Below are 13730 nucleotides of genomic sequence, written 5' to 3'. Positions count from 1 at the left end.
GTGAGATAATGCAGAATCTGTACAAAACTTGAGGGTTTTTCAGAGAGCAATAGAAATATGCATACCATAGACCATAATGGTCTAAATAAAGTAACTTTCCTTTTTTCCAGTTCATGGATAATAATTTATTTTTTAGAAGTAAGCAGATTTTTTAAAAAGTAGTGCCCTGTTTTGTATATGGGAAAATACTCATTTGCAGTTGTCCTAATTATATAAAGAACAAATCAGCTCTATCACTGTCATAAAAGTAGACTGTCATTAACACTACATATATTTACATTTGACATTATAATGAAGAATCCTGTCTTCAACACATCTAGTAAGGAAGACAGCACTGTTAGTGTTACAGAGCCTGAGGAGATTATAGAGCATATTTCTACAGACAAACCATGCAGCACAGTATGTCTTTTTGGAGCTGGTTTGGTATAATTTGCTATTAATCTCAAGAACAGGACAGTTGAGTTAAAAAACTGAAACTGTGCAGATTCTAATAGTACATTTTAATACTCTCTACTCCATTTGCATTCAAGCTGGAACAATCTAGATCACAGTGCTGGCAAAACTAAATTATTACTCTGTAGTATAACATTTATTGCAGAGAAATATTCCTGAAAGGTTAAAATTATGTGACTTATGTGGAAGGCAAGCAAAGATCTATACTCAGGTTTCAGTCTGACATAAAGCTTTAACCCGTTGGGAATTTTTATTATTGCTTAAAGTTTACTTCAGGTTTAATGTTTCATTCTGAGAACAACTTCAAGGCATTTACATTGTACACTATTTTGTTTTTAATAGCATTTCATTAATTTCTTCAGAATTGATATGCTTGTTGCTACATTCTGATTTTTTTAATGTCCTCTGAGCTGATTCTTTCAGTGCATCATCCTTCTCACACTTTATTTTACAGGTTTCAATGCATTTTCCTCCCTTCCCTTCCCTTTTCTAAAATCCTTGGAATTTGTAAACTAAGTTGATACTCTTTGTTCTCAGTTCAACTAATATTAATAATTCTAAACTGAAATGGAAAATTGACACTTATGAGGTTCCAGTAGAAAAACACAAGAACAGCAGATGATAAAGATAGTAGACTTTGGAATCAGATGTTCCTTTATTGACTAAAATAGAAGAAAGGGCTGAAAGAAAAGGGGCAATTTAAGAGATATGCAGGAGACCCAACCAGGTTCCCAAGTCAAAAAAGTCATATTGTCACAGGATAAGAAATAAATAAATAATGAAACCAATGGATAAGATTTAAAAACTAGAAGACGAAAGTGGTGGAGAGGGTAGCCAACAACTCAGAAAAAAGTGAAACATAGTGTGAAACTAGAAATATAGATAATCAAGTTTGGCAACTCCAGATTGAATATTAAGAAACTAAAGAGGATATTCATTGTACACATAGACTCTGATACCCATAGTTAGGAAAATGCTCAGTGCTACTGTCCTGTCAGACTGGATATAAATATCAAAAATATTAATTATTTAAAAATAGTTGAGAGTAACTTTGACACAAGCATCTCCACATCACAATGCTCCATTAAAGTGTCTCTGTAAAGCAGTGTTTCAGGAGATCCACTGCGTATGCTGTGGCCTGTACTTTATAACAAATAATTCAGTTCATATGATCACATAAAGCTAATTTGTTGCCTACATGTTTCAATATTGGTAGAACAAGTTTATCTAAAGTATATGCCAATCAACTCATTTCTTATAATATACTGTATATTCTAGGCTAACAGCTCATACTGCTACATTACAAATACACAATGTACATTTCAAAATATAATGACATGTAGAAAAAAGGCAATATGATTGGAATAGTGATTGAATACTTGTATTAATTTTTCAAAGTGATTTTGTTTTCTGGGTCTCACTCATACCAGTTTTTCAAATTGAACATTTTAATTTGCTGCAATGAATAAGATATTTCCTTAATAATATGCATTATATTTCAGGCTCACTTTTATGCCCCAAGCACTATTTTTATAGATGAAATAGATTCACTGTGTTCACAACGTGGTACAGATTCAGAACATGAAGCTTCCCGAAGATTTAAGGCAGAACTGTTGATTCAAATGGATGGTCTTAATTCTAACAGGTATGAACACCATATTTACTTCAAATGGTAAAGAAACATCCATTAATTAAGTTATATGGACAAGTGTTGCCTGTGTGAATGAAGATATAAGTTGGTTGACACTGCAATCAGTGTTTGAGTAGAGTCTGAGAATAGAAAAAGGTTAGGGTACAGGCACATTGGAAGATTAATAATGCAGAGATTGTGAAACATATGTAGTCCCTAAGCCATTGTTGTGAATTCCAGATGAGCTGACAGTGTGAAAATTTTGCACATAAAATACAATAAACAGTTTTGAAACATGCACACACACACACACACACACACACACACACACACACACACACACACACACAGAGAGAGAGAGAGAGAGAGAGAGAGAGAGAGAGAGAGAGAGAGAGAGAGAAAATGTAACTGTTTATTATTGTGCCATTCCTCAGCATACTGTTTTGGCACTAAATAGATTCCTGTCCTCATCTGAGACTTTTTTTAACTGATAAACTCTCAGATGACATGATTCAGGGTGCCGATTTCTTGATACTCTCAAGAATCTGTTGAGTATTGATGTATTTTTAGTAAATACAAGGGATATTAAATATAGCCTATATTTTCCCAGGTAGTGTATTGGATTTTTGGGTGTCCCAGCTGTTATGCAATCTTCGTCACTACAACTGCTACTCTATAAATTAAAGAATATCTGACCAGATTTTTTCCTTGAAACAAAAAGTGCTTCATTCTGTCACAGAAAAGGCCAAACTACTCCACTGGTGTTTAAAACTCAAAATAAGAACAAGTTTGAAAACACTCTGAAAAATAACAGACTGTGCACTGCACGTGTCCACTATTTTTTAGTTAGTTAGCTGAGTTTGCTAGTGAGTGTAATCCCAGAAAACAAATTCTTTCAGGAAATCAGCAGATTTTATCCCAGGTTTTTCTTTTGTCATAATAGAAATGTCTTCCTTGGGTGTTAATTGATTCAGTTCTTAATGGGCACTTGTAATACTTGTAGCATAACAAATCCAAAAATTAAACACAAATCAGCAAGCTTCATTTAAAGTTATAAGTTTACTCTTTTGTGAAATGTTCCATGAGTCACAATACGCTCAACTGCGAATGTTGTTCTCAGGCCTGCGATGAGTTACTTACTGTTTGTAGACAGCTGGAAACAGATCTGACAACTGTTAGATGACTGGAGCTGCACCAAACAGGTGTTCTTGGAGGGCTACAGAGAAACATGTACCAAAGATACCAATGATACCTCGAATACAATCCTCCCCTGTTTCCTCTACAGCAAGTACAGGATCTATCACTACTCGCCATTGTGGATGGTGTGATAGGTCTCAGGGCCCTGTACAGAGGAGACAGGGACCAGAGAGAACTCAAGGTTTTACAGCCACCCACCCCACCCCCAACCAATGAATTCAAGGTTCTGTCTTTCACTGAAACTGAAATTGAGCCAGTAAGACTCACTTCACTTATTTAGTAATCTGCTGTGTATCATGTCAAGGGGAGAAAATTTAAAAGAGTATGGGGTCTATTAAGCACTGACACTTATAACATACAGGAATACTTGTACCCTTAGAAAAATTTCAGCAAAGGATGGGAAGGATCACCACACGCACTCCACACGTATGCCCATTCAACATTCTGAGGAGGCCGTTCAAGCACCCATTGAGGGAACAGACAACTGTGTATTGTGGAGCATATTTGAACAAACAGTGCTTGTCAGGCAAGCTTCAAAATCATACTTGAATCCTTCCACGACTGGAAGGAAAGCCTGAAAAGAATAGCCATTTTCACAGACATACATTCTGCAGCATTTCCCCTGGTTCTCAGTTGAGAAGGCGGCTTGAATCACTTTGACTTTGGAGGTTCTGCGACAAGTTAGGCTACAAATTCTTAGAATTGCACCATAGAGTAGAGAAATCTAGGGTCTGTCTAGATGTGTCAGGTGTGCACTACACATCAGAAGCTGTTACCAAGACAGTTGATGGTTTGTGGGGTGCACAAAAGATTTTTTTTATATTACCTGACTCTTCATGCTGTCTGAGTAATGACACCTGTAAAAGCATCAGTGTAAGGTCAAAATTAATGCACTCCCCTTGGCACCTTCCCCCTATCCACCCAAAAAAGTATAGAAGTCCTCGTTATCAGTATCAATTGCTGAAGCACTTGCAACAAAGCACCGGGGTTAATAGCACACGTAAAAAGCAGAAATGCTGAACTCCAGGAGTACTATCCCAATTTAATGCTTGCACCACTGCCAAGATTGGTGATATAGATATTAGGGTCACTACTATTAAGAAAAAATTTAAACCGCTAAGACTGAATGAAGTTCCATGACCTGATAGAATTCCTATTAGATTCTATACAGAATTTGTGGCTGAGTTAGTGCCCCTCGTAAAAATATTATATACCATAGATCTCTCAAACAAAAAAAACTGTGTCCAATTGTTGGCAGAAAGCACAGCTCTCACCCATCTACAAGGAGGATAGCAAAAGTTATCTACAAAACTAATGTCCAATATCATTGACATGCATCATTATAGAAACTTAGAACATATTCTGAGTTCAGACATAACTAGGACTTCAAACAAAATCACCTCTTGCAAGGCAACCAGCATGGATTAAAAAGCATTGTTCATGCAGACCCAACTCACACTTTTCTCACATGAAATTTGGAAAGTTATGGAGCAAAGAAGTCAAGCAGATGCATTATTTCTTGAATTTTGAAAAGCATTTGACTCAGTACCTCACCTAAACTTCTTATCGAAAGTATGATTCTGTGGGATATCAATTGAAATTTATGACTTACTGAGGATTTCATGGTGGAGAGGATGAAGCATGTTATCTTGGCTAGAAGGCCATCAACAAATGTAAAAGTATCTTCAGGCAACCGATAGGTAGGTTTCTTGGGATGCTTGCTGTTCACGTTGCATATTAATGACCTATCAGACAATACTCATAATAACCTCAAACACTAACCATTGTGGTCGAGCGGTTCAAGGCACTTCAGTCTAGAAGCGTGTGGCTGCTTCAGTCACAGGTTCGAATCCTACCTTGGGCATGGATGTGTGTGATGTCCTTAGGTTAGTTAGGTTTAAGTTCAAATGGTTCAAATGGCTCTGAGCACTATGGGACTTAACATCTGAGGTCATCAGTCCCCTAGAACTTAGAACTACTTAAACCTAATTAACCTAAGGACATCACACACATCCATGCCCAAGGCAGGAGATTCGAACCTGAGACTGTAGCAGTCGCACGGATCCGGACTGAAGCGCCTAGAACCGCTCAGCCACCAGTGGGTGGCTAGGTTTAAGTAGTTCTAACTCTAGAGGACTGATGACCTTAGATGTTAAGTCCCATAGTGCTCAGAGCCATTTCTTTTAACCTCAAACTTTTCACAGATGCATTTATGTGTAATGAAGAACTGCCTGAAAAAATTGCACAGTTACTGAGATAAATCTTAATAAGATTTAAAAGTGGTGTAAGGATTCACATCTTGCTTTAAATTTTCAGAAATATAAAATTGTGCATTTCCCAAAATGAAAAAAGTCGTATCCATCAACTTCAATAACAATCAGTCACAACTCGAATCAGTCAACTTGTACAAATACAAGGTTGTAACAATTTGTAGTTATATTACATGGAGAAATTGCCTAAGCATAGTTGTAGATAAAGTAAGTGGCAGACTTTGTCTCATTGGTAGTACACTAAGAATACATAATCTGTTTACAAAGGGGGTTGCTTACAAAACACTCAAGCTATGCAGTAGTTCTATAATGCTCTTCCATGGGTCTAATAAATCTGTGACCATTTGTGCTGTCCTTGGTGTAAGGACAGTATGAATGGTCGCAGATTTGTCAGACCCACAGAAGAATTGTTAATGGTACAATGTTAATGATATCTTAAAGAAGCAACACTGTTTATCTTTGATTTGTGTTATCTACCATTTTTAAATGCTTTCGCATTTTCTGTTTATTCTGTGTTTGTATTGTTGTCTGCCATTAGTTGTAAGCTGTTACACATTGCAATAAACTCCGCACAAACGGGCTTATTTTCATGATTCATTTACTGTTCCTGATCACAGGTTATGGTTCTAGGTGCATAAGTCTGTTTTCAGTGTAGTGGCAGAGAGTTGTTTCCTGGTGTCATGCGTAACAGCAAAACTTTTGATGTCACCGGCATAGTGTTGGCATGGCACAATGGAACAATCTACACATCAGTTTCATTTAATATTGTCTGCAGGGGACAATTTGGTGGTGTAGAAATTCCAAATGGATGTGATATTAAGAGGAAAAGACCTTTTAGATACTGCCAATAGCATTGTTACTCAGTCACCACAGGAGAGAGAAGCAGAAGTAAAAACATGGCAAGAAAAGGACACAAAAACACAGGAGTTTATTATGACCTGGATGGAGGTAGCACCACTCACTCATCAGCTGGCATGTGGACAAAACTGAGACTGTGTATGAAAAAGAGTCCACAGTATTTACCTACTTCAGCAAAAGTGTTTCTTGCTCCAGTTTGATGATGACGCAGTGGTTACCGTTGTGTCGAAAATACAAAAAAATCAACACAATATTGAAGCAAGTGGGAGAACCACTTTCAGATAAAATGATCATAACAAAAGTGGTAATGTCATTGCAAGGGCGATATAAACATTTCTGTTCAGCCTGGGAGTCCATATTCTTTGAGAAGGAAATGTTTAATGACTTAATTTCAAGATTGCTCATTGAGGAAGAGAGAAATAATCAGTGCAATCAGCCGGAGGTAGCTTTAGTCAGTCTAAGCAGGCAATAAAAAATTACCTGTTATGCTTGTGGTAAGACGAGCTACTACGCAAAGGACAGTAAAAGTAAAGCAAATATAGAACTAAGAAGTTGCAATTATTGTAAGAAAAGATGTCATTTGAAGTCAGATTGCAGGCTGTTGAAATCAAAGGAAGGCAAAAAGGCTCAGAATGTAAATGCCTTTATGTGTATGAATCAAGGAGTTGACCTAGAAAATTATTGGATGAGGTGCTAGCGAGCATATGTGCTGAGAACTGTTTACAAAACTGGACAGTGTGCAAACCTCAATGAAAGTTACTGTGGGTGACAGTAAACTTCTTGATGTGACTGAGCATGGTACTGTGGAACTGTATGCATGGATCAGAGTTAAGTTTATCAAAACAGTACTTAGTGGAGTACTTTTTGTTCCTGAACTGAAATTCAATCTGTTTTCTGTAAGAACTGTGTTACACAAAGATATGTGTTTAGTTTCAAACAAGGAACAATGTGAATTCTTGAAGAGTAAAGGCGAAGTTTGTGCATTATTCAAACATGTCAACAAAATGTATCATACATTGTTTTCACTAAACAGAACACAGTCACAACTGTCAATGGTTTCTTTTATGCATGTGGATGAAACACACACTGTGGTTGACAGTAATAACATGTCAATTTGTCTATATATATTGAAAACTTGAGTGTCTGGCACAAATAATAATAACATCAGAGCATTACCTACGTGAAAGAGTTTTTATCATGTAAAGGAGTGAGATTCATTGAAAACATTTGTAAAGAATGTTTAGTATGTAAACAACATCACTTGCTTTCCCTGTCAGTTCCTCTGGAGCTAATGCCTCACTCGAACTGATTCGTGCAGATGTCTGTGGACCCATGGAGATGCATTAGCTTGGAGGAGCTGGTTCAAATGGCTCTGAGCACTATGCAACTTAACATCTGAGGTCATCAGTCCCCTAGAACTTAGAACTACTTAAATATAACTAACCTAACGACATCACATACATCCATGCCCGAGGCAGGATTCAAATCTGCGACTGTAGCAGTCACGTGGTTCCGGACTGATGCACCTAGAACTGCTTGGCCACTGCGGCCGGCTTCTTGGAGGAGCAAGATATTTTTTGCATTTGAAGGATGACAACTGTGGTTAACACAAAGTATTTTTTATGAAACAGGAGAATAAAGTAAAATGTTTGATTAGGTATTTTATGCAAACACTGAGAGAGAAAATGGTCGGAAAATTAAAGTTCTAACAGGTCATAATGGACTGGAGTTTATGAGTACTGACTTAGGTACATTTTTGAGTGAAAATGGCATAGCCCATCAAAGATGTGTTGTGTACACTCCACAGAAAAATGGAAAAGCTGAAAGGGAACTGCACACCTTGGTTAAAGCTGCTCATTCAATGATTTCAGGAATTCCCAAACATTTCTGGGCTGAAGCAGTTAACATGGTGGCTTATTTATTAAATCAAACTGGTCCAAGCCCTATAGAAAGTAAAACTCCTTTTGAAGCTTTTTATGTTAGAGAATTGCCCTTAGCAGATTTGAAAATATTTGAAACGCATATGTCTGTCCCCATACCCAAGGAAAAGTGACTGAAACTAGGCCCCAAAAACAAGATAGATTTATTTGTGGGTTATGATAATGATGTGAAGGGCTACAGAATATTTATACCTCCCACAAAGAGAACTGAGATGCAGTAAGACATTATTTTTTGCCACCAGCAGTATCCAAAAGGAAGAAGAAAGCTGATGTTCATGTAAAATAGTCAGATACTATTCATTGTGATAAAAAGAACATAGATGAAGCTTCAGATTTAGAGGAATGGAAAGAAGAAATGAGGACTGATGTTGTGGAAGAAAATAAAAGTCAGCCTAGAGGAGAACAAGAAATCAGTGAAGACAGTGAAAACAGAAATTTTTTTAGAGGATGCAGAGGACAAGAACACATACAATCTTAGATCCAGGAGGAAAATTCAACACCCAAATCAATTGGAGGATTATGTGTCAGGCCTGTTGACAGCAGTGATTGACAAAGACCCCAGCACCTATGTTGAAGCAATGTCTTGCAGTGAAGCTAAAAATTGGAAAATGCTAAACCAAGAGAGCTGCAAGCCCTAGAAGAAAACATCACATGGTATTATGTATGTAAGCCAAATGAATGTGATGTTATTGACAGAAAATGGGTTTTTAGGCAAAAAAAGGGATGAAAAGGGTAATGTTGTTTCTCACAAAGCTTGTCTTGTAGCAAAGGTTTCCAACAAAGCTTGTCTTGTGACTCTTCAAGCTTTCCTGGTGGATGTGTTGTAAATAGTCTTAGACAATTTACAAAGCTTGTCTTATTTAGAGGTACACAGTGCAGTAGCAAAACTGGTTTCATTGAAATTTTTTCTGGTTAATTTTAATGAGAATAACTTTTCCATCTATCAACTGGATGTCTTTAGTGCATTTCTCTATGGAGAGATAGTTGGAGACTACTGGTTATTGCAGTAAAATTAATGGCAAAGTTTGTAAACATACAAAAGCTCTGTATGGTTTGAAGAACTTACAAATAACTGTGCCTGATGTTACATTTTATTCTGTCATGCCAAAAAGTACTTTAAGTAAATAATTATTCTTAATTTTACTTTATTTTCAACATGATTATTTTAAACCATTTTGTGGTACTTAAAATCACAAAATACCTGTAATTATTCTGTACACTTACAATTAGATGTTATGAGACAATAAAGTTTCTATTCTATTCTACCAAGCAAGTAAAAAAAAAAAAATAAAAAAAAAAAGAAAGAAAGAAACATGGCTCTGAGCACTATGGGACTTAACATCTATGGTCATCAGCCCCCTAGAACTTAGTACTACTTAAACCTAACTAACCAAAGAGGCAGAGAAAATCCCTGATCCGCCGGGAATCAAACCCGGGAACCTGGGTGCGGGAAGCAAGAACGCAACCGCACGACCACGAGCTGTGGACTAAAAGTTTCAATTCTGCCATAAGAACAGGTAGCCTATTTATGGGGATTATGACAGTCAAATTGAAAGAATGCATTACAAATTTAGAAAAAAATGTGGGCTTTATAAGACATAAGATTTCGCATGTAATAAATGAAAATTCTGAGCTGCAGAACGTTTCCCTATCTTGGCGTTAAGCGCCAACAATCAGTCGAATTGCTCGACAAACAAAAGTAAACTATGAGCAAATACGTGTTGCACATGCAAAAAAAAAAATCAACATATTTAGTGACAGGACGTGTCTAGCTTGCACTGTAATATCAAAAATTATGGAAAAGAGACATGTAGAATCAGAGAAATTCGAGAGTACAGAAGCGAACAAAATGCGACGTTAAGTCGAAGAGTTTCAGGTCTTTGCTACTGTGGAAATCGTTCCTTTAAAGGAATTGTGTGCATCAAATATAAAACTGCTTCATTTCTCTTGTGCAAATGTGAATTCGAAATGGAAGATATGGTTGTGCATGGAAGATGAGCTAGGACTAAATTTTAATAACAAAGATGGTACTTACATTTTTTATCAGTATGCTCATTGATGAAGTTAAAGATTTGAGAAGTAAAATCGACGAACTCCATTGACAGAAGCTACAAAATGATGGCGAAATATGCAGAGACAAAAAAATTGGCGCTAAATTATGCAAAAACCAATTCCCTGCAAAGAAAACCTTTACGAGAACTGAACAATATATTACGACTAAAAAAACATTTAAAACTGTGAAAAGAATTGCAAATGATTCTTCCTTAATTATTACAATAAGCAACAGGTTTCTAGCACTTCAAAAAGGATAAAATCATTAACCACAAAGTACCTGTACTGAAAATACGGTATTAATTTTACAACTGAAGCAAACAAAATAAATAACAAGAAATATTCACACAACAGAAACAGCAATGGCATAAGCAGCAGTCACAGTTGGAGTCAGTCCATTCATCCTATTATGTGGGTGTAATAATGTGTTGTGATAATGTAACTGGCCAGAAAATGTATAGGCCTAGGTAAAATGCTATCAGTTTACAAAGGTGACTGCTTCCAAAACACTTGTGTGTTCCACAGCAGAATATTGTTGAAGTGTGTGGAAACCATACTAAACAGGGGATACTGAACTTATACAAGTGGTCACATGTTTGTTTGACTCGAAGGAGACCATCGAAAATGCTGAAAAACTTGAATTGGCAGATGCTTTAAAATGGAGACCAAGTATCCTGTGAAAGCCTATTCACAAAGTTTCAAGAACTATTAATATATATGGAATCTAGGAATGTATTGCAGATGCCTAAAAGATTCACTCATATACCAACTGCAAATACAAAATTAGTTTAATTGGAACGTACACAAAGTCATTCTTCCCACACTTCATATGCAAATTAACTGGGAAGAAACTGTAGTGTGTGATACTGTGAGAAGTACCCTCTGTCATGCATGTCACAGTAGTTGGCAGAGTGTGTGTGTAGACGTATATTTTTTGGACAATTCCATTTATACCATAGAAGAGTTGAATAGACAATATTTATCAGAATTTTGAGACACATCTGGTTACTGTGGTTATGCAAGCCTATCCAGTTATGTCTCCAAGAGTGACCCAAAGCCTGAGTATGATTGATATTCCCCTTGTATTTCTTCTGAACATTACAACAAGAGATTCTTCCAAGGCATACGTGGTAGCAGCATCACAGGGGTAATGGACATTGTACCCTGTACCACCAACCCAAGGACGTTAACATCCATGGAAACATTGAAAACTATGAAACAGATTCATTAATCAAGTTACTACTGTATTATTATTTATGAGTCTAATTTAAATCCAGGTTCAAGTACTAGTCTGTTACAATTTTTCTGTTGTCACAATAGAAAAATGATTTTGCAGGAACTGAGTTAATTAACTGATTTCATTTTTTAATTTCAATGTTTCTATGGAAATATATTATGTATTAATAAATATAGGTTAAAACCAATAAGTAAACAGTGTGCATCTTTTGTGAAATAAAAGATAATTGTAGGGCAATGACTGAAAAAATTAGTTATTTTTCTGTCTTTTATTATACCGGACAGTAATCACTGATTGTGTTTATACAATTATTGATTTCAAGTGTGATCTACAGCCATCTCTAAATCAGTATTGGAACACAAGAAGCGTTTTTACACAGTGATGCAAATGTAGCATACTTTGCTACATGTAATTCTCTTTGACCATGTGATCAAACTAACAAGAAGAATTGTCACTACAAAATGTGCACTGTAACCTTTTACACTGTGCTAGGAGTAATGGAGAGGATTATACCTACTCCTCTGCTTCCTGCATCCCCCATGTAAAATGCCAAGTTACATTGCACATATATTAAATAAAGCCTCCAAGCACACAAAAACTTCACTTTTACCTTGCATATAATTCTTCCAATGATAACAAATATAAATCTTCTGATCAGGGTACAGCTGAAGATCAAATATGGATACATAACAATCTTTAAATCAGGTCTTAAAGGGCATTATAGCCATAGTGCAGTAAATATCATACCTGTCCATTTGTCTTTTCATGTGTCTGCACGTGCATCAAGTCTATGAGCATTTCTTAGGTGTGTGCATGTGTGTGTGTGTGTGTGTGTGTGTGTGTGTGTGTGTGTGTGTGTGTGTGTGTGTGTGTGTGTGTAATTCCTCCATCATACAGAAATAACACAAGGGCTCTCAAAAATTTTTCAGTTCAGATAACAAGGTGATAATGGTACTAGCAGCAACCAACCATCCATGGAACATTGATGAGGCATTTCACCGAAGATTTGAGAAAAGGATATATGTTCCTCTTCCAAACGGTAAATCTGCATTCATAATTCATCATAATAATGGTATTCATACAGCTGTGTATTTGATTCACAGGGGTGTACTTAAACCCAAATCATTGAGCTATGACACACAGAATTGTTACACATACTCTAGCATCACTTGATGGAAAGATATTAACTTTCTCCTTATTATATTCCTAAAATCAATACACATATACACTCAGATCTACATATAATGTACAACTGTGCATGTACATGCAATATCAGTAACTGAAAATCCAGGAATAGAGATAGTATGTATGTAGGATAGAACACTGCCCGCCAAATAGAAGCAATTCTGAACAGTAGGTAATTGCTTATAAAAGACAAAAATGCTTTATTTTTGGAGAATGCCCTTTATTAGGACTACCAATGCACATGCTCAACTCAGCACAGGCTCTTGTATTGCAATGCTGTTTATCTAAATGAGGTCAGCAATGATGTCAAATGGGATAAGTGGTGGGGGAACAGAGATATATGTAGAGTGAGGAGATGGATGAATGGTACAGTAGGTGGGGTGGGGGGGTTATGAAAGATAGTGCTGGGATGGAACATGTAACTGTTTTGCAAGGTCAAGTTAGGGATAGGTGTGCCAGGATGAAAACAGAGAGGAAAATGGCAGAGTACTGGGGTAACAATACAAACTCGTAGATATATATAGGAGATATCGAAAGGTTCAAAGTTATGAGTAAGGATGGAGTAGTAGATAGAGGAAACAGGAAAAGTAAGAGCATGTTATGGGAACAATTGGTGAAATTAGTTGATAACATGAAGGGAGAAGAGAAGGAGGACAAGTGTGGCACAAGAGTTAGCAAATATTGAAATCTTAACTGGAATGAACGATATGTAGAAGGGAGATTTCCCACCCACAACATTCAGAAAAACTTAAGGCTGTTGGCAAGAATCCAAGTAGCATGGCTTGTAAAACAAATGCTGAGGACAACCACTTGCATAGCATGCTAACTTTCAGTCATGGTTTGACAATTTCTGTTCATGTGAGTGGATAGTTTAGTGCTCATATCTACATAGAATGCTGCATAGTACT

General features: G+C 36.6%; 1 protein-coding gene across 1 annotated transcript in view; it reads left to right on the top strand.

The window, feature by feature from the left end:
• LOC124721751 (katanin p60 ATPase-containing subunit A-like 1) overlaps nucleotides 1-13730 on the top strand; it is a 203053-nt gene that overhangs the window by 159033 nt on the left and 30290 nt on the right. Inside the window, exons 7-8 of the mRNA XM_047246853.1 lie at nucleotides 1956-2098; nucleotides 12567-12676. Of these exons, the coding sequence (XP_047102809.1) occupies nucleotides 1956-2098; nucleotides 12567-12676 (253 nt within the window). The remainder of the gene's footprint in view (nucleotides 1-1955; nucleotides 2099-12566; nucleotides 12677-13730) is intronic.

The sequence above is a fragment of the Schistocerca piceifrons genome, chromosome X (genome assembly GCF_021461385.2).
Source record: "Schistocerca piceifrons isolate TAMUIC-IGC-003096 chromosome X, iqSchPice1.1, whole genome shotgun sequence".
NCBI classification, from domain to species: Eukaryota; Metazoa; Arthropoda; class Insecta; order Orthoptera; family Acrididae; genus Schistocerca; species Schistocerca piceifrons.
This window is presented reverse-complemented; position numbering and strand designations above follow the sequence as displayed.